At 33.0% G+C, this 21,578-nt stretch overlaps 4 protein-coding genes across 4 annotated transcripts; 2 read left to right on the forward strand and 2 right to left on the reverse strand.

Annotated features, from left to right (window-relative positions):
- On the reverse strand, positions 1–5,844 carry LOC112030236 (triacylglycerol lipase SDP1). Its single transcript, XM_024062923.2, has 3 exons — positions 3,396–5,844; positions 1,450–1,593; positions 1–1,308 (listed from the first exon to the last, which is right to left on the reverse strand). Exons 1-3 carry the CDS (start codon positions 4,809–4,811, stop codon positions 337–339), a joined length of 2,532 nt encoding a protein of 843 aa, XP_023918691.1. The 5' UTR covers positions 4,812–5,844; the 3' UTR covers positions 1–336.
- Positions 5,845–16,501: 10,657 nt separating this feature from the next.
- On the reverse strand, positions 16,502–18,033 carry LOC136070855 (uncharacterized). The gene is made up of 3 exons (XM_065781372.1): positions 17,956–18,033; positions 16,981–17,112; positions 16,502–16,936 (listed from the first exon to the last, which is right to left on the reverse strand). The coding sequence occupies exons 1-3, from the start codon at positions 18,031–18,033 to the stop codon at positions 16,502–16,504; spliced, it is 645 nt and encodes a 214-aa protein (XP_065637444.1).
- Positions 18,034–19,170: 1,137 nt separating this feature from the next.
- Positions 19,171–20,025, forward strand: LOC136070857 (uncharacterized). Its single transcript, XM_065781375.1, has one exon. The coding sequence runs from the start codon at positions 19,171–19,173 to the stop codon at positions 20,023–20,025; it is 855 nt and encodes a 284-aa protein (XP_065637447.1).
- Positions 20,026–20,175: 150 nt separating this feature from the next.
- On the forward strand, positions 20,176–21,318 carry LOC111984762 (uncharacterized). Its single transcript, XM_024016377.2, has one exon. The coding sequence runs from the start codon at positions 20,176–20,178 to the stop codon at positions 21,316–21,318; it is 1,143 nt and encodes a 380-aa protein (XP_023872145.2).
- Positions 21,319–21,578: the final 260 nt, after the last annotated feature.

A 21,578-nucleotide genomic window follows, 5' to 3' on the forward strand; every position in this document is an offset into this window, starting at 1 on the left:
TATAAACAGTATTTAGTATTTACCCACATTCATATATGAAATAATGAAATCCTTAATTACATGATACTTATGTTACAAAATCATATTCATGTTCTCCAGCACGCGCTTTTGCTCGAGCGCGCACAGATCTGATTCATTCATTGAAAAATAAGCATGACATTTTCAACTATGGTGCTTATATGCTGATAAACTACATGCATGATTAGGATTACAGAATAAACAGCTTTATGCATCACTTCTACCATTTTGTGGAAGGCATTGTCCCACATTTCAATGGCTACAATTAAGTAACCAATGGTTAAATAAAGAATCATTGAAGCAAAATGGCTCTCAAAATCAACCATCTACAGCATGCTTGTTGATACAATCATCTACGACAGAATGGTCTTCAGTGATACAATCCGGAATTGTCCCATCTGGAATGTCAGTTGTAATGACATTATCATCGCCAAATTCTGATCCAGAACTGGCATCAATCTCCTTTTCAAGACAGTCAAGTTGAACACATTCAGGAACGTCACTGTTGCAACTTTCCGTGTCGTGACTTCTAGTTGATGCTGTTAAATTTTCTTTCTTGACAACATTGAACACAATCCCATTATGAGTCCTTTCAGGCTGTAAAAGATCACCTTCATTCACCATTATGCTAGGACCATTAACGGTGACTTTATTGCCAGAATCCCTCTGATCAAACTCTGTGCTTTCTGAGCTTCTATCAGGTGTGGTCACCCTTGGGCTATGATAATATTGATTGTTGGCGACTATTTGTAATGCAAAACCTCTGTTCATCTCAGTATCCATATCCAAATTTTGGACAAAGTGTATAAACTTTTCTGCCGAAGTTGTCCTCATCAAGGGCCCACCAGATCTTGTCCAAGAATTTAACTCAACACTTTCAGATTCACTATCACTTCCATCATGCATATTCCGGTAAGTTCGCATACTTTTGGCAGAATGTCCTACTCCAGTGGATCCACCAACTCCATGATGAAACGAGGAAGCAACATCCGTAAAGTCTTCTTCAAAGGATCCATTTGAATTCTCTCGCGCGATACAATTCCAAGAAGGAATTCGTCTTGAAGCACTAAATTTTGTGGTGCTGATTAGGCCATGAGAAGAAGCAGCAGCTCTCTCAGCACTCCTTCTGAGTCTACGCATGTGGTTGAGAATTGCGACACACTCATCAAGGACAAGCTCAATCCCACAGTTCGATTTTATGGCAGAAAGCTTCTCCCAAGTGCACCTTCTCCCTTGGTTTGCTGCCTTTTGGAGCTCCACGTAAGATGGGTTTTGTAAAATTTTTGAATACTGGTACAAGATACAATGATTGGAAAGAATAATTACTAGTCAGTTCCATCTTAAGAATTCTGCAATTGATAAAAACAAATGGAATTCTAAAACTAGGATTTAGATGCCTATATACTTGTTATACTGTTTCTTTGCATATACCTGAGCAAGTGTGGCAGGCATAACAACGGTGACATCACCTTCCCAATCTTGAGCAAACAGCTTGGCAAGTCCCCCCAAAGGAAAACCAAGTTCCAATACCTGGTTGCATCTATGTTTCACCTCCATCTCGGTGAGATGAGCAAGCTACATTGTAAAAAGTGAAAAAGGTTTATTTTCAATCTACACAACTGTCAAGAAAAGACGAAACAGATTCCATAACTGAATCAAACAGCCACTAGGCATGGACTGATGAGCTGATTATTCCTACCAACGTTCTAACAATACCAATTAGGTGCTGTAAATCAAACAAGATGAAACACATTCAAATTGTCTCTAAAATATTTTGAAAACTACATTTTAGCTTGAATATATTTAAGAGGAGGTTGACATCCATGGTTCAGAAAATATGTATGTTTATTGTGCTATTACATTCCCTCCAAGTGTAAATGCCATGACATTCCAACCAAGTGTATGGACTGTGATTCCCATAAAAACAGATCCCTGTGTATGCACATCAAAAGTGGGGTCAGCGGGGCCCTTTACCATTTATTTTGCCTCAACATATGATGCAGTACATTGGTAGGAAAATAGAGATAAAAGAGGAAAAGGAGATAGACAGAACAAATCCTAGGCTTCACCACCTAGAATTTGCTTGAAAACTCTAGGCACCACCACCTAAGGGTGCTTGGAATCACCACCAAGAAAATCATAAAATTCTTATTCAAATGGTAATGTCCTTCACAGTTACAAGAGCCACTATTTCAAAAGGGATTGCAAGTTTACATCAATATGGAAATATCTAATCAAGCCACAATTAAATCCCATAAAAGCCTCAGCAACTTTAAAGACCAAATTCAAAATTCAAAAAGAAAACTAATTCAAAAATCAAATATGGTATCTCAAAGGAAAGCTGAAACAATAAAATTTGAAATAATTTTGGTGCTCCTTGCATCATATTCCCCTAGTTAGAGATAACTCGACCTCGAGTTTTGAAGGCGAATTTTGGCACTTGGCACTTGCACCAACTCCTGAAGCATATCTTTTGTTACACTAAAAACACGGCAGCTTTTTGTTCCACCATATTAAACGAATGTGGAATGATAAAATTGATAGGTGGAGTTACTGGAGTATTTGATGCAACCTTATCTTACTCTGTAGTAAGCACCATCAAATCAAGCATTTTCACATCATCCATCATGGATAGTTCCAATAGTGACTCTCCAAAAGGTTGAATTGGGTCTACTACACATGGTTTAGATTGTATGAACTGTACATCTGTTACATTAGTATTTCTTTTTCATCACAGTTTTCTGGGGCCTCAACATTGTTCTCTCATTTATGAAGCTTTACCCTCAAGCTTGTTGGGTGGTTTTTGAGTGGAGGCCAGTAAAGCAAAGAATGAAAGAGCAAACATCTAGAGAACATAGCCAAATATCTCTTTCCCTTTTTCATATTAGAAACAGAATGAGGAGATGGGTTTGGAGGGGAGGAAGGGCCAGTTTATAAAAAAAAATTTCACCAAGGAATTCTGAAAAAAAAGCTTTATTCTTTTGTTACTTAGTAGCATGACTCATAAGATTAAAAACAAAGGACCAATCCCAATAATGTTCATCAAAATATCAGGACACTAAGCGCTAGAAGGTCAAAATATATACCAGACTTTAGTCAAGCAAAGATCAGGAAAACCAGATTTCGCTACAGTCCATCTAAAATATTGTCAAAGAAACACAGCAGTGGCCAACAAGAGTACACAACACATGCATTGAAATTCCATACTCATGCATGTTGGGGAAAAGATGAAGAGAAGACAAGATCATTACCATATAGCTCTTTTGTGGGCCATAAACAATATAATAAAGAAAATTATATACAGAAGCAGAATCATCAGCAAAGAATAACACAGAATAATCAAAATTGATTGAAATTCCAAGTCAACATATACACACCTTGGCAGCAAAGTTGCCTCCATAAGCTCTCACAAATTCCTTTAGCCTCAATAATGGTGCAATATGAGGATTTGCCTGACTGACAATAAAATGATTCACATTGAACAGTTCTTTCAATTGTATCATAGGTAAATCAATCTCCAGGCTACCATCCCTCCATCGACGCGTAGTGCCCGAGCCCTCTTCTGGATCCAAATTAAATGGTGGGTGATAAGGAACAATATCTCCGCTTCTATCCTTTGCCATTAGCTCCTGAGCCTCAAAGAGACCAGGGAAGGCACAAGAAGCAGTCACTGCACTCCATATAACAACATGAGGGGAAGTCAAGTAGTTAAGGCATCTAGGTGGCTCATGCTTCCTAGGGGAGCAAACTGTTATCCCGAGTATTCGACCTGTCATATCATACGCTTCTTGAAATGTAAGGTTACTTGTTAGATGCCTTAACATCTTCTGCAACTGCCTGATCTCGTGGACAGCCCCTTGTGTCATCACCCGCTTCACGACCGTAAAAATCCCACCCATCTGATCAAAAAACTGCAATGAGTGCAAAGAATCTTCAAAAAAACTTTGCAGCTCTGGCCAAGACCTAGTGGCAACCACAGCGCACACAATGGATCCTACACTAGAGCCGGCAACTATCCTAGGCAAAAGCTTATGCTCTACGAGAGTTCTAGCCACACCAACATGAAAAGATCCAAGGGAAGCGCCCCCACTCAAAAGCAAAGCTGTCCTCCCAAAGGCATGTCTTGTTTCATGCAGGAAAGCAAGCTTCTCTTCTAATGATAGCTCCTCTGAATCTGAATCACAAACCATTCTTAACTGAGTTGAGACCTCATCAATGTATTCCTTTATGAGTTTCGGCACATGAAGCCTACCCTTGTGAAGTTCAGGGTTGCACATATTACCAAGGTTTCTGACAAGATCAGCTCGCATGAAAAAAACAATATCCCTCAGTGATCCCTCTTGGCGACGATGGTGGAGCTCTTGAAGCTTGTTCGTCACCAATTCTACATCAAACAGGTCTGATTCATTCATCTTTGGGGTCTCTTTATCTAGCATCTTTGCAGCATGAGCCCATTCTTCATATGTCAATGCAGTTCTCATCATATTTCTCCAAAAATTCCTCCGATAAGCCATTTCGGCCCTCTGTTTTACATTTGCATATCGTTTCAACAAAAAGGCAACTATTGTCACCATTGCCAATATCCCCTGTGGGTTTCGGGGATGCAACCATGCTGCCATGGGTGTGACAAAGTCCCTAAATCTATAGATGAGATGCAACAGCAGATGAAATATTTGATGCCTCAAATGTGAGACTGACTTGCAGAATAAAACTCTGAAAGCTATTGTCCGACCGATAATGGATGAAGGTCCAATTTTAAAAGGATCAACACTGGCATCATTACTAATATCCATATCTTGGTTAATAAAATAGGTCTGTGAATAACTGAGTGGTTATGTCACAGCTCAATCTACAGAGCCGAAGAAATATAATAAAGGTCTACAAAAGAACCAGGAAACTATGATATGGACAGTCACCTGGCAAGCCAAATCTCAATAATAAAAAAAATCTATAAAGATGTAAGAAGAAAATAGATGAATTTGTATGCACAAGATGATAGTGAAAAATGGGTTTGTCCCTTCAAACTAGAATTGAACTTCAATAAATTGATTTCTTCTATAATTTTGTCGAATGCTCAATCTGCTTACACGATAGAATTTTGAAAAAAAAAATATAATAAATGTTGTTGCACCCTATAAAAATCAGTAATTTTGATCAAAGATCTTCACAAAGTCAACAACAAGAAGCCTAATTGCACATATTAAAGTACAAAATATGGATAAAAGTAACAGATGCCAACCTCTTGATCCTGAACCAAATTCCAAAGCACATAAATTGACCTCAAATCCTCAAACTTCCTTTCGGGATCCAAATCAGAAGCCCCCAAAAATTGCCAAAAGTAACGAAACCCTCAAAGCTCCAAACTTTAACTTTCCCAATTCCACACTCCTCACCCAGAAAAAAAAAAACTTGGTCAAAGACAACAACCTCAACCTTCCAAATCCCAATGGTGCTTCAAAACCCAGATGGAAAAAAATAAAAATTTCGACCTTTAATCCTCACAATCAAAAATCAATAGCCAAATGGGTCATCCAAATCAGAACCCAATACTTAATATAATCCCAAGATAACAAAAAGCTGTAGAATTTGAAAACAGAGGGGTACGTGAGAGGAATTAATATTACCAGGGAAACTGAATTCCTGAAAGCATTGGGATCTGAAAAGAGATAATAAAAGAAAAAGATAGCGATATGGGGACGCCGACTTCTGAATGAAGATTAGGATAAAGCTTTTCACAAACGTGGAACAGGATAAGGAAGAGAATGGGCGGGTTCTGGACAACAACAAATATTTTTGGAACTTTGCATTTAAAGAAAATGACAACAAAATATTGAAACTACAAGTAACAAAGTTCAACAGAATGTTTCCCTAAATACTAATATGATTTTTTTTTTTTGGATAATTCAATTAGAAAATTGATGTCAATTGTTTAAAAAAATACTTTTAGAAACATTTTTATCGGAAATAAAAATTACTAACGGATTTTGTTTTTACTAATTTTATATATTTCTTATAAAAGTGATATAAAATTTTTTCTAAAATAAAATTTATTAATAAATGTTCTAAAAACACTTACTAAATGGACCCTAATTCAATGATTTAAATCCTAAATGTTTTCTATGGAAAAAATTAGGGTTATCGATTAAAATATGAGGCTCTTGACTTAACATGACTTCTTGTGATTGGTGTCTAATAAAATTATGTTAACGATAGACTCATATAAAAGTACTATAATGCTATCTTACTTCTTAACACACACACACACACACACACACACACACAAAATGGTAAAATATATTGTGTCCTCTTTAAAAGTACATTCTAGAAAAAAATACTGGATATTACATTAATCTCTTAAAAAAACATTCTAGAAAAATACCGAGTAATGTTACATTAATCACAACTTGGAATTGAACAACATCCATAAGATATCATACAAGTTGTCAATATAACAAGGTGGCTGTCACTCATTGGCTTCTTGTGCTCATTTTGTCGTTGAGATTCACAGTTTCTTGTCCTCTTATACGCAGATGTAACAGTTTAGGACTAAGGGTACGTTTGGTACGCTGTAATAGCTCCTGTAATAAAATAGTTATTCATGTGTAATATCAATTTGGTCATTCGGTTGTATCTTTATTACATGGATTAGTTATTATATTAGAATAATTATTCTTTAAATTGAAGAATAGCCATTCATCTTTAAAATTGATGTAATAGTTATTCCTTAGTGCATATAATAGGTTTTAAAATTAATATATTTCTAAAAATATAAAGTTTTTTTTATACATTATCTTTTACAAGCTTTCCATATGTAACAATCAAACTTATAAATAATAGTAATTATTTCATTATAATGTCTTCTATTCTCAGTAATAAAAATTACTATTTCTAATATACCCTAAATATTTTTCTTTTGGCAAAATCAACGCTTGACAGTTGACAGACAGCATGTATTTTTTTGCTAAATATTAACATTTGTATCAACGCTTGACAGTTGACAATCGACAGCATATATGTTAAAAAAGCTAAATATTAACACATGACACTTAGGAAGATCTGGTAACATGGAGCTGTTTTAGAACGAGAGGGCTTGGTTTCTCAGGTGGAGTTGTATTCCGGTTTGATTCTCTGGTTACTGTTAGAGGAATCACCCTTACTTTCTTTCAACTGGCTACTCTGGCACATGATGTAATACACTAGTTTGTTATAGTTATTCCGAGATAATGAAACAATTTCTACAATTTTATAATATAAACTAAAAAAAATAGCAACAGTTTGTTATCTTAACAAGGGAAAATAAATATTAAAAGAAGAAAATGTTGTGCCATTTATTCAAAGTGTTGCGTAAACGAAAGCGCATTTTGTTGCTTACAAGAAAAACTACGATCCCCCACCCATCCCCCCCTAAAAAGAAAAGAAAAGAAAAGAAAAACTACGATTTGCGTTGTGATAACAACGTAATGAATGGAGCTTGTTTGGGCCACCACATGGCATGCTGTGTAAGCTTGTATTGACTGGACCATATGGGATATGTTTTGGAGGTTGAAAGAGAGGACTTTTCACGTAAATTAGAAAAGTGAAGGGTTTAATTTGGAGAAATAGATAGATGTCAAATATTGGATATTTTAAGAAATCTAATACTTTATAGATAAAGTTTAATTACAAAATTAGTTATAGCCTTATATTACATACTTACTTAATATCTTTTCATTAGGGTATAAAAAAAAAGAATAATAATAATATCTTTTCATTAGAGGTGAATTTTGATAAATCCACCATTAGATTACATTTTCTTCTTATATTCTTCATACTTGCAAAATTTCAAAAAAATTAAAGATCAATAGCTATGTTATCAATAAATTTTTTAAATTGCAAGTTTTTGTAATTTAAAATTATACACAAAATATAAGCTTATAGATCATATAGTAAATAATATCCGATTGACACAAAATTTAACATGTGTATTAAGAACGTAAAGAATATGTAATTCAACGGTTAAATTTTCAAAATATATTGTAATATTTATTTTATTGAGTGAGTTTTAGTCTTAAGCTACAACTAATTTTGTAACTAAATTTTGTTCATACTTTAATATTTTTTTGGTGAATAGGAGTTAGTGAGTTATTCATATTAAAGAACCAAATTATTGGTATCCTGCCAAAGGCTTTGTAGCTGAATTGACACTTCTCCATGTACTAAGTGGTTGAGGGTTTAGGGGGAGGAGAAGGGTTCGAACTTTGAAGTTAGCAGCATGTTATAATTATTTCTCCAAAAAAAAAAAAAAAAACCAAATTATTGATATCCCAAAAAAAAAAAAAAAGTTAGCCAAGATAACTCAGTGGAATACAAACAAGAATTATCAAGCTTTAGATTCAAAACAACATCAGTCGTGAATTTCAGTTAACTCAAATTTGAGTTTTGGTTTGATAATAAAAATCAAATTATAGCTAGAGGAGTTAAATAAACTTTAAAGTCTACACCTTGATTACAACCAACTTTAAATAAAACATCAACACATCCAGTGGCAAAGACAGAAATTTTATGTCCAGTAATGCAAAGTTGAATATATAAAAAAATTTATAAAAATCCAACGAATAATATATTACATATAACTTCTACAAAATGTATTCTTATAACATAATTTAACACATGCTATTTTCTTATATACAAGAAAAACATTTTAACCATATTAGTCTTTAATTATGTTGGTCAATTTTTTTTTTAAAATTTTTTTTTATAATCCTGTCAGTTTGTAAATTGCTAACTATCTTTTAAATCGTATGGTTCATAATTAATATTCTTTAAATGTTCTAAACAAGATTTTTTCTTAAATAAATTATAAATTAAACAATTAGACTAAACTAATAGCTTTAAAAATTATGAAACATATAAAAATATAATCAATTTATAAATAATTTAAATAACGGCTATCCCTTTTACATTCTTAAATCTACACAAGTCAATAAGGATCTCTAACTTTTAAACACAAAATTCAAAAAATTTCTTTCTTCTAAAAATTAAAAGAATTGAAAACATAGTATCTATACTCTAATTCTCCAAACACAAAATAAAAACAATTCTTTATGAAAATTAAAGAAGGTTTCTATTGTTAGGAGCTATCATGTGTTTTTTTTTTTTTGGAGTTAGGAGTATATATATTGAATATACTTTGATATAACGAGCCATATAAGAGCCCTTAATTTTTTTTTAAAGGAAATATAAAAGCCCTTTTTTTTTTTTTTTTTTTTTTTTATGAAAATATAAGAGCCCTTAAATTAATATACTTTGTTTTCCCCCCCCCCCCCCCTTTTTGAGAAAGAATATGCTTTGACATTATAAGCTAGGTTTGGTGTATATATAGTAGTATCTCTTCTTTATATATTTAGAAGATTAAAAAAGTTAATTCCTTTTACCTCTACTGACTAAAATACTAAAATAGTCCTAATATATTATAAAAACAATACACTTAAAAAAGAAGAAATAGGGCATATAAGGAAAATCAAAATATAATTCAAAATATTAAAAAAAAATTCAAATTCCATGTTCAACACACTACTAAACAGTTTTAAAATCTTTCTGCAAAATTTTTGGTTTCCTTTTTAAAATTCATCCAAAACGTAGACATCATTATTTTTTTTTCAACCAAAAAAAAAAAAACACTCGATCTTTACCTAAAATTTGAGTGTATTTTTATTCTTCTCACGATCTACTTATCATCACAACAAAAATTAGATAACTATTAACTACTTCCAAAAAAAAAAAAAAAAAAAAAAAAAATCAACCAAAGAAACACGTTTCTCTATCTTAAAATAACTTTTTGGCAAAATTTTTGGATTTTCTTTTAAAACTTATCCAAAATTTAGATTTCATCTATATCTATATCTACTTCATATCTATTTGAATTCCTATTTTTATCCTCAAATTAACTTATTTAGAAAGTTCAAATAATAGGGTTAGACACGCAAAATTACTAATTTTTAAACTCCTAAATTTTAGATAAACTTAAAAAAGCAGTTTATTAACAACGTACATTTTTTCCCCTTTGTTCTCTTGAACATATCTACTTACATGTTCCCATTAACTTTATACTCATGATAAGAAATAGTTACTTCATTCAACACATCTCTCCATCTTTATCATTTTTTCTCTTTCTTTTTCAAATTCTAAAAACCAAATCCAATCCTACATATTTATTTCCATGTTCTCACTAATTTAAAAATAAGATAATTACTCAAAACTTAATCAAGAATGTATGAACATTGAACATACCATTTGTAAGTGGCGGCTTCGAGATTTTTTTCTTGAGGGGTCAACACTAGCAAATCCAAGAATTTGTCGTGGGGGTGACTATAAATAAAATGATGGATTTTCTGATACTTGACTAAGAAAATAATTCAAAAGGCCCCCGACTTCACCTTGCTGCAAATCTCTTTTCCTCTTAGTCCTCAAATAATTCTTATGATCTTGCTTAGTAAAACCAATATTTTCTCTACCTCCAACTTGACGACTCATCAATTCATGTGCCAGTTTAGGTGGTATACCTGAGTTATTTGCCAACTCAATTTCAATAGTTTGAACATCAGTAATAATTCTTTGAGAAGGTAACATGTGTACACATGACTTATCCACTAACTCATGATTGTGATTTGATTCAAAATCAATGACCCGATATTTTCCATTAGCTTGAAGAGAAATGGTTAGTCTTGCTAAGCAACCAGTTCTAGTTTCTTTTTGCGACTTTTTCACATCCACTCACTTGTCTTTCTTCTTCTTTTTTTTTTTTTTTTTTTTTTTTTTTGTTTTTTTGTTTTTTTTGTAGCCTTCCTTATAACAGACAAATCTTCTACTTGATATTACTCCACTAAATCTATCCTCATTTTTCCATTGCTTTCGAATGCTAAATCCAACTTCTTTAGCATATCATTAAACCATTGGTGAGCATGCTCTTCTAAGTCAAAGTCCATTTTCCAAACAGATATTTTCCCTTGACAATTAGAATTTTGCATAATATTAGCATAAATATCTTCATTTTCTTTATCACCTTCAGGGCATATATATTCATCACTAATTATAGGCATTATACTGACTAGTAACTTTGAAAAGAAGAGCACCTAAAGAGAAATTCAAAAACCAAATTAAAGCAAAACAAGTTAGTGTTGTTGATAAAATAGTCAATGATATAAAAATAAAACAAATAATAAGAAACTGAATACCCATGTTTACTTGCTGCATTACTAAATATTGAATTACTAGTATTGAACAAATCTCTTTTTTCTGTACATTGACAAGAGCACTTTACCCCATGTCATGTCCATGCTTACTAGATATAATCACTTAAGCATGGTAGCAAGTAAAATAATTATGGACAAATACTTGATAATACTAGATAAGTAAGTCAAATAAGATTTATGAATACTGATTGCAATTGTTTTGATTACTTAGGAAATAATTTTCAAAGTCTAAAAGATAAAATAGTAGTGAAGCAAAAAGAAAAACAAATCCAAATCAAACAGGGAATTCAATTATTTGTTAGGAGATCACTTAAAGACTTAGCAAAAGAGTATAAAAACTACGAGGGGAAAAAAACACAAATAAATAATGCAAAGAATGATTGAGCACCTATTGGAATTCGGAACTTTCAATTCCAGTCAAGTTGTTAAAATCAACAGCAGTTCTGTTTTGTGGTCTCACTAGATAGGGGATTGCTTTGTGGTCTCACTAGAGTTGGAATGATGTAAAGATTTTTATCTTGGGTACACTCAGTAGAAAGCAAATCTTCTTTGCTGGGCTAGAATTCGAATGACTGGTGATTTTGCAATTGTTAGATATTTTAGCGGGTTGCTTAAAGGTTTTAGCGGAATGGCTTTTTGTGAAAATTTTGAGCACAGGAAGCAGAGTTTTGTGCTAATCTCTGTTAAATGAGATAAAATTTTGCTCATGTGACGTGGCTTAATGAACATCCTTAGATTATATAACAACCAGATGTTATGCATCCATTTAAAAACTGAAGAGAATGGGAGAAAAAGAAATGGAAGAGGAGCTCATCCCTAAAGAATTATATTTTAAGTACAAAAGTAATAGAGGGATGGTTCAAGTAAAAATATTTAATTTTGTCCCACTCAAGATAAGAAAAATACTAAAATCCAAAAACATCATTAAAAAAATAATAAAGAATCATATTCTAAGTTATTAGTTATACTGTATTAGGTAATAACAATACCAATAAAAATAAACATAACAATGACAATAACTAGGGGTGTTCGTGGTGCGGTGTGGTGCGGTTTTGGGTTATTTTTAGCACCACACTTTGCGGTGTGGTTTAACTAAAACTATTACTGCACCGCACATTATTTTTGCGGTTACTTGTGCGGTGCGGTGTGGTGCGGTGCGGTTTAAAGTTTAGGCAAAACCATAACCGCACCACACCTCATTTTGGCGGTTACATATGCGGTGCGGTGTATAAGATGCGGTTTGAATGATTTGAAGTTAGTATATTTTTCAAATTTTAGGCTTTTTCTACTCAGCCCAAAACTAATTTTTCCCTTTGTTTTGGTCCAAGTTTTAAACTATTAAGCTAGTTTTTCTTTATTTTGGGCTGGCTTTCCTAATCAACACTTGCTAGGATTATCAAACTTTTTATTTTATTTTATTTTATTTTTATAACTAGGGTTATTAAACTATTAATAATATATTTAATATTAAAAATAAATAAATATATTAATATATAGAGAGGGTGCGGTGCATTTTTTTGAAAACTAGGGTTATTAAACTATTAATAATATATTTAATATTAAAAATAAATAAATATATTAATATATAGAGAGGGTGCAGTGTGGTGCGGTTTATGTAGTTTTCTTATTATAAAACCGCAAACCGCACTACACCATGCGGTGCAGTGTGGTGCGGTGCGGTTATGTCATTTTGCGGGCGGTTTTGGTGCAGTTTTTGCGGTTTATGCGGTTTGGTTGAACACCCCGAATAATAACAATCGTTAATCTTTTTTTATTTTATTTATTTTATTTATTTATTTTTTAAGTATGCTTTATTTGGATAGCTGCAGATGATGAAAGAAATGTTTTCACTTTTAAACACGTTTTCTTTTATCATATATCTATAATTTTTTGCATTTCATAACATAAATTAATAATCATCTAATTAGACTAAGGGCCTATTTGGATAAGCTGTTTCAAAATGTGCGTTTTAAAAACTAGCATTTTTAAAACGTGCATTTTGAAAACTTCATTTTAAAAACCATAGATAAGCGTTTGGTAAAAATGAGAAAATATACATTTTCTATTTTTAAAGCTAAATTAAGCATTTGGATAAGCTATTTTAAAAATAGTTGTTTTGAGTGTAAATTCCAAAAAAGGACTTAACTATATTGTTAAGGCTATCTTAATTTTTCTGTAGTCAGAATAAGTCCTTTCGCTAAAGACCAAACTCAAATTACAAACTAGTTTCTAGAAATTATAACAGGACAACATAAAACGTTTTGCTTCTCCTCTAGGACCAAGATAACCCCCAATTATTACACAACATTCTATTAAAAATTGAATTACAAACAGGTCTCTTTGTAGCCATCCTAGCTTTTACATATCTGTAAATATCTCTTACCAACTGCTCCTCTATTTAAACTACCCCATTATGTACCCTATTATTCCTTTGGATCTAGATGTTATACACCATTGCACAGTGGCGGCTCTAGGAATTTTGTTTAGGTGGTTCATTAAAAAATTTTAATAAAAAAAGAACTTGAATATATTGAGTTACCGACAAAAAATAAATAAATAAATAAATAATACATGAAGTTTTACAATTTCTTTCTACAGGTATTCAAATTTTGAATTGTTATATGATAGCTCATTATAAGTATCTATTGCCAATATGGGTAGCTATGAGCCTATAATCATTTTATTTTGTTAAGTTTATTTAACATTTTTATTTTTATGCAGTTTTATTATCTATTTGTTATTGTTTTTATAAAAATATTTTAAACTAAATGACTAAACTAAACTCATTGGCTTTGTATTAATTATTGACGTACACAACCACACTCATTCATACATAAAATTATACAATAGTGTCTACTTAACCAATCAAATGCTTGGACAATCACTAACTTTACATTTTTTTTCTTGAATTTTAGTAACTTTATAACAAAAAGTTATTATAACATGATAACAATATACACACATGTAACAAACCATATCTATTTTCTAATTATTAAATTATATATATTTATATTATAATGTACAAACAAACATCCACACACATCATAATTCACACAAATAATATTATAACAAAAAGTAATGCACACAATCAATATTAGACATACTCACACACATAATATAAATTTATAAAAAAAAATAGTGATACTTACAATTCATAAACACTTATGTTTTATTCTTAGAATTGGAAATACTTGTAATAAGGGTATGTAAAATTTAAGTTAGAGTGTGCAAATATATTTTTAAGAAAAAAATTATAGTATTAAAGTAAAAAAAATATTATATATATATATATTTTTTTTTTTTTTGGAAGTCAGGGGGTTCATTTGAACCCCCTGAGAATAGTGTAGAGTCGCCCATGCCATTGCACATCAAGCCATCTGGAATTCACAAACACTAGAAACTAGAAACAAGTCAAAACTTAATCACATAAGCTCATAATCCGAACAAAGAAAAGTTCCTTCTCAAAGATACCCGTTGGCAAGAACTAAAAACCAAACCCAATATTTCTATTGAAGTAAATTGTTAAACCCACCATGCAAAAGCTCAAATCTATAGTAAAAATTCAAGAATAATGAAAGAAAAATATGGTTACCTGCAATGTTCTGAATACCATTTGAAACCCGTTTCGGTTTGTCAATTGGAACGGAATATTTCGGTATCAGTCTATTTCGGTATGCCATTTCGGGTTATAGCTATTTTTTATATATTGTAGGTTAGTCATCAAAATCCATATAAATTTTTAAGAATTTTATAATTATAAGTTCATATTTCAACTAATATGTCAAACTTATCAAGCCCAAATCCCAGATATCACTCAATAATAATAATAATAATAATAATAATAATAATAATAGTAATAATAATAGTAATAATAACAATAATAAATTAATAATTATTTTTTAGATTATAACAAGAGTAATGATAAAAGTAAAATTAAAAAAGGAAAAAAAATTAAAAATGGTGAGACATAGGTTAGCCACGTGGAGTGGGGTGTCTTACAAGTCAACACAAATGACTGAAGGCGGAAACTTTCAGCTTTCCCAAGTGACTCACGTGTGAAGGGCTCACAAAACTAAAAGAAATTACAGTATTAACTATTAAACAATAAATCAATACAAGGCAATGAAGGCAGACTACATGCAAAGGACTGAAAAAAGAAGAAGAGAAAAAGCAGAGAACACAAAAATGCAGAAGAAGAAACAAAAAAAAAAGAGAGGAGAAGCTACCAGTTGTGAGGAGGTGGGTTCCTTCAAGAAACCAACGACGTGTTGGTGACTGCTACCACAGGATCATTTCATTCAGCAAAAATCATTTAAAATGTAAAAAGGTATGTTCTTTTCAGTACCGCCTAGAATTGATATATCGGCCGAAATTCAACAAAGTAGAGGTTATTGAGGGAAATTGGTGAAAAGTGACTATTGAAAGAGAGAGAAAAAAAAAAAGAAAAAAGAGGATAATATAGCCAGCTATTTGGGGGTATTTTTGGTTTTTTGAAAAAAAAATAGCAGTGCGAAAACGTTCTATTTGCTCGATATTGAAAATGCAATTAGATACTGTTTCTTTGAAACCGCGGATTTGTGCGATTTGTAAATGTGATTTAGCTTAAACAACTTCTCCAAACGATTGTGTATATTGTGTTTTGCATCAAACCATGCGTTTTTGTCCAGGAAAACGCCTATCCAAACGGGCTCTAACTATATAAACTATAAAAGAATATTCATGAACAAAATTGATACAATTAAAAATCAACTAGATGACTTTGCTGATAACTTTATTAGACTAGTCTATCATGAAACCACCAACGTGACCAATTCTTAGGAATGCTCATTAAACCATATAGGTGACTCTGCCTGTAATGACTTTGCAGTACTAATTTTATATGTTTCCAAGGAGATTACTCTAATATTAAATAATTGTCTAAAACAAATTACAAATTTTTTTTTTTTCTTTTTAGGTAAACATTAATGAGTGATCAACATTAATGGTCTGATGCAACGTTATTAGTAGGATATAATGTCATAAAACCATTCGGTGAATCAGCTGATAGACTTTTGAAAAGACGATAAAGTAAAAAATAGGAAATAGGCAGTGTAAAGTTTACCAATTAAGAGAGCTCAAACAGATTAGAATCCACAGAAAAATTTCTTTTTTTTGAAAACCCAACTTTATATTAAAGATTAACGAGAGTCAAGGTACAGAGCTTCTAAAGCCGGGTGAGGGGATTCCTCTAACCAAATAACTCGTTTATACATTTAGCAAAGTGAGCAATGTGCAACAGAATTGGCAGATCGAGCAACACATGACACCGAGTGGACGTGTATCCCCGTAGTCAGGCAGTGGATGTCCACATACAAATGACCCAGCTGAGAGTGAATCAGACGTGAACTGGAAATGGCTGCCATAACAATAGTATTATCTCCCTCTATTACTATATCAGAAAAACCCGAGTCAATTGTAAATTCCAACGCTTTCCTGCAAGCCAACACCTCCTCTTCCTCGCTGACCTCAACAGGTGGCCCTCGAGCTGATAAAGCTGCCATAAGCTCTCCAAGATAATTTCGGATCACAGCCCCAAACCTCGACGCCTTAATGTCTTGAAAAACGGCTGCATCAAAGTTAAGCTTGAAACTAGAGCCTGACAGGGGAGTCCATCTTGAGCATCTCACCCTGCCCGACGTTACAGCCAACTGAACTTTTTGAACTCATCCAAAAAGTCACCAGCTCTCTTTACCAGCCGAGAGGGGTCTTGTATCATTCCACCAAAGATAATTGTATTACGCTGTGTCCAAATGAGCCATGCTTGCACGAAGAAAAGCTCCAGCCAGGGGTGGAGCCACATAGTGGCTTGAGGGGGCCGAGGCCCCTGCAAAAAAAAAAATTTCCCATTAGAGTAGGGAGAAAAAATAATTGAGCCCCCCCAACATTACACAGCCGGCCCCCCTACCCATTTCTCACCCATTTTCCCAGCCCCCAATCAAAAATTAGGAACACCTCAAATTAAAAAAAAAAAATGTATATATTTGTTCTACTTTCAAGCAAAAAAAAAAAAAAAAAAAAAAAAGCCCAAAACAAATTTGAACTAAAATCTGAAAAAAAAAAAAAAAAAAAAGTAACAGAGCCCACGGCAAACCAAGCCCATGGCAAGCCAAGCCCACGGCGAGCCCAAGCTCGCTCACGGCCAGCCCACGGATTCTCAACCAAAAAGAAAAAAAAAAAAACCAGTATAGAGCACGTCGCGTCGTCGCTGGCAGAGACTTGAAATCCATCACATCGCTGGCAGTGGCAGAGAAATCAAACCCCAAATCCCCAATACTAAAGCTCATCAAACCCCCAATTCCCCAATACTACAGCTCATCAAACTCAGCAAACTAAAACAGATTGTTTATCAAAAAAAAAAAAAAAAAACCCCAATACACAAACCAAAACCAAACCCCAGGTCCCCAGCAAACCAAACCCACTAACCCAACCACGGTCACGTTGACGTCGCCGCAGCTCGGTCGCCGCTCATCGCAGTCCGCAGATCGCAGAGTTCTCTGCCTCTGCTCCGGTGCTCGGCCTCCCTCAGACGGTGCTCCCTCCGGCCCTCCTCAAGGGATTTCTCACTTTTTCTCTCTGACTCTCTCAGTCTCTATCTCTTTATCTCACTGAACATTTGAAATCTTTTTTTTCGCAGATCGTAGCGGACCAGCGGTCATCGCCTCATCGCCATCGGAGATCGCAGAGATCTCAGATCGTTTTTCTCTGCCTCATCGCCATCAGAGATCGCAGAGATCTCAGCGGTCATCGCCTCTGCCTCTGCTCCGGTTTTTCTCTCTAACTCTCTCTCAGTCTCTCTCTCTTTATCTCACTGAAGGAAAAAAAATGAAAGAATATTTATGATGTCTGAAGTCTCTTAACTCTTTATTCTTATCTTTAAATTTTGATCTCAGATTCTCGTGTCTCTCTCTTTTGAATTGTGCCTCTCTGATTGGCTAAATTTGTCTTTTTCTGTTTTAATGTTTTTGTATTTTTTTATTTTTATTTTTATTTTTTTTATCTTAAATTTGGCTTTATGTTATCACTTTTTGTTGTTGGTCAGTCAGTGACTCATTTTTTTTTTTTTTTTAATTTGGCTTTATCTTGTCACTTTTTGTTGTTGGTCAGTGACTCATTTGTTTGGTGAAATATTAATTGTCATTTAGTGTAACGTGTATTATGATTTGTGATTGGCATTGCGAAATTTTCTGATTGCAGCTAGCTATTGTGATTGGGGCACATTTTGTGCTTGTCTGTTGGCTGTTGAGTGGGGTAGGGAGGGGGTAGATGGGCTATGGGCACATGGGGCCGGGTGCAGCATAATAATTAAAGCAATGTAATGTGCAGCACTTACATTGCTTTAATTATAACAAATAAATTAAAACAAATTAAAACAATATAATTAAATTAGCCAATATATTAAAGCAATGTAATGTGCAGCACATTACATTGCTTTAATTAAAACAATATAACAAATTAAAGCAATATAATTAATAGCAAATAAATTAAAGCAATATAGTTTATTGTTAAACTAAACAATAATAATTAAAGCTATATAATTAAATTAACCAATACATTATAAAAGACAAATTAATTAAATTATTTTTGTTTTTTTTTGAGGGGTTATTATTAATTAAAGTTGTATTAAAAATGGGCTGACTGTTTAAATTATAGTGAAAATTTTGTTTTTTTCTTGAGTATGAATAACATTCATATAACTAAATAAAAATTTCTAATTAATTTTTTTTTTAAAAATTCTTTTCAGGTTAATTCCAAGAGTCATATTCTTAAAGCTAAAAGAATTATGAGCAAACGAAAAACAATTGATGCATTCTTTAAGAAAAAAGATGTTAGCAATTCAGAAATTAGGACACCTGTGGCTGTAGAAACAAATGTTAATACTTCAATGCCTGATGAACATCCCTCCAAATGTCCAAAACTTCAATTTGAAGAGATAGATCGTGATCCAGGATCACGTAAACAAATATGTGAATTTCTTATCAACAAACAAGATGAAATCCGACGAGCTTATCTCATAGAAGGTCCATATCAACCTGTAAATATAGAATATCCATACAATGATGATACTCATCGTCGTCGATTTCAACTTTCATGGTATGATTCACATAAGGATTGGTTGGAATACTCACCTTCAACGGATGCGATATATTGTCTACCTTGCTACCTTTTTAGTAAGAAACCAATAGGTCGTCCCGGATCAGATGTATTCATTTCAAAAGGATTTAATAATTGGAAAAAGGTGAAAGATGGAATGAATTGTCCTTTAATTCGTCATGAAGGGAAAGAACCAAACTCCCCACATAAGATTGCTATGAAATGTTGCGATGATTTAAAGAATCATTCACGGCATATTGACAAGCTGATTGAGAAACAAACGTCAAAAGAATTAGAGAATAATCGATTGCGGCTCAAAACCTCAGTAGAGTGTGCTCGATGGCTAGCATTCCAAGCTTGTGCTTTTAGAGGTCATGATGAAAGTCTTGATTCAAAAAATAGAGGTAATTTTATTGAATTGATAAAATTCACATCAATTTTCAATGACAAAATAGCTAGTGTTGTCTTGGAGAATGCACCAGGAAATGCCAAATATACATCACTCACAATTCAAAAAGAGATTTTGCATATTCTTGCTAGTAATGTGCGAAATGTATTCGTGAAGAAATTGGGGATGCAAAATTTTGCATTCTTGTTGATGAAGCTCGGGATGAGTCGAAGAGAGAGCAAATGGCCATCATTTTGAGGTTTGTTGATAAAGAAGGTTTTATTAAAGAGCGTTTCTTTCATGTTGTGCATGTTAGAGACACTACTGCATTGACTTTAAAGAATGAGATATGTGCTGTCCTTTCTCATTACAACCTCCACATTGAAAATATTCGAGGTCAAGGATATGATGGGGCTAGTAACATGCGTGGTGAATGGAATGGATTACAAGCTCTTTTTCTTAAAGATTGCCCATATGCTTATTATGTACACTGTATCTCATAGGTTGCAATTAGCTCTAGTTACAGCATCTAGAGAAGTAAAAGATGTTCATCAGTTCTTTGATCATTTGGTTAATATTATCAATATTGTTGTTGGTTCTAGTAAGCGTAATGATGAATTACAACATGCTCAATCAGAACAAGTTGAGAATATGATTGCTTCTAATGAAATTGAGACTGGAAGAGGGGCAAATCAGATTGGTACTTTGCAACGAGCTGGAGATACTAGGTGGGGATCTCATTTTCAATCTATTTGTAGTTTGATTAACATGTTTGATGCTACTTGCAAAGTTATCAACACTATCTCTGAGGAAGGGGCTAACTATAAACAACGCGGTGATGCCGATGGAGCTTATCAGGTACTAACATCATTTGAATTTATCTTAATCTTGCATTTGATGAAAGAGATAATGGGAATTACTAATGTTCTTTGTCAAGCTTTGCAACAACGTTCTCAAGACCTTTTAAATGCCATGCATTTAGTTTCAACTACAAAATCACTTATTCAAAAGTTGAGAGATGATGGATGGGAGCCTTTACTTGCTAGTGTTATAGCATTTTGTGAGCAACATGAAATTGATATTCCTGATATGAATGCTCATTACACTAAAGGTCGAGGTAGATATCGTCGTCAAGATGAAGATTTAACAATGGAACATCATTTTAGAATTTGCATATTTACAGTTGCAATAGACTTTCAATTGCAAGAATTGAAAAGTAGATTTGGTGAGTTAACAACGGAACTTGTCACTCTTAGTTCAGCTTTAAATCCCAAAGATGCTTTTAGATTATTCAAAATTGTTCATATATGCAATTTAGTTAAGAAATATTATCCTCAAGATTTTACTAAACATGAACAAGAACTTTTGGAGTCTCAATTGCAACATTATGAGCTTGATGTGATAAAACATCCAGATTTTCAGAATATGAGTACAATTTCCGAGCTATGTAGGGGATTAAAAATTTCAGGAAAGTCTAATGTCTATTTTTTGATTGATAGACTTATTCGTCTTGTGTTGACCCTTCCAGTTTCTACAGCAACTACAGAATGAGCTTTCTCAGCTATAAAGTTGTTAAAAACAAGACTTCGCAATAGAATGGAGGATAAGTTTTTGGCAGATAATATGATAGTTTATATAGAGAAGGAAATTGCAAGGAATTTCACTATAGAGATGATAATGGATGAATTTTATTCCATGAAAAATCGTCGTCAGGCATGATTTGATCCGGTTGATGACCCGACCTAACCTGAATAATGTTGCGTGGTTTTTAATGGGAGATTTACTGAGGCTTAGTCCATGGAGTGGAGGCT

The sequence above is a fragment of the Quercus suber genome, unplaced genomic scaffold (genome assembly GCF_002906115.3).
Source record: "Quercus suber isolate HL8 unplaced genomic scaffold, Cork oak 2.0 scaffold_14, whole genome shotgun sequence".
Lineage (NCBI taxonomy): Eukaryota > Viridiplantae > Streptophyta > Magnoliopsida > Fagales > Fagaceae > Quercus > Quercus suber.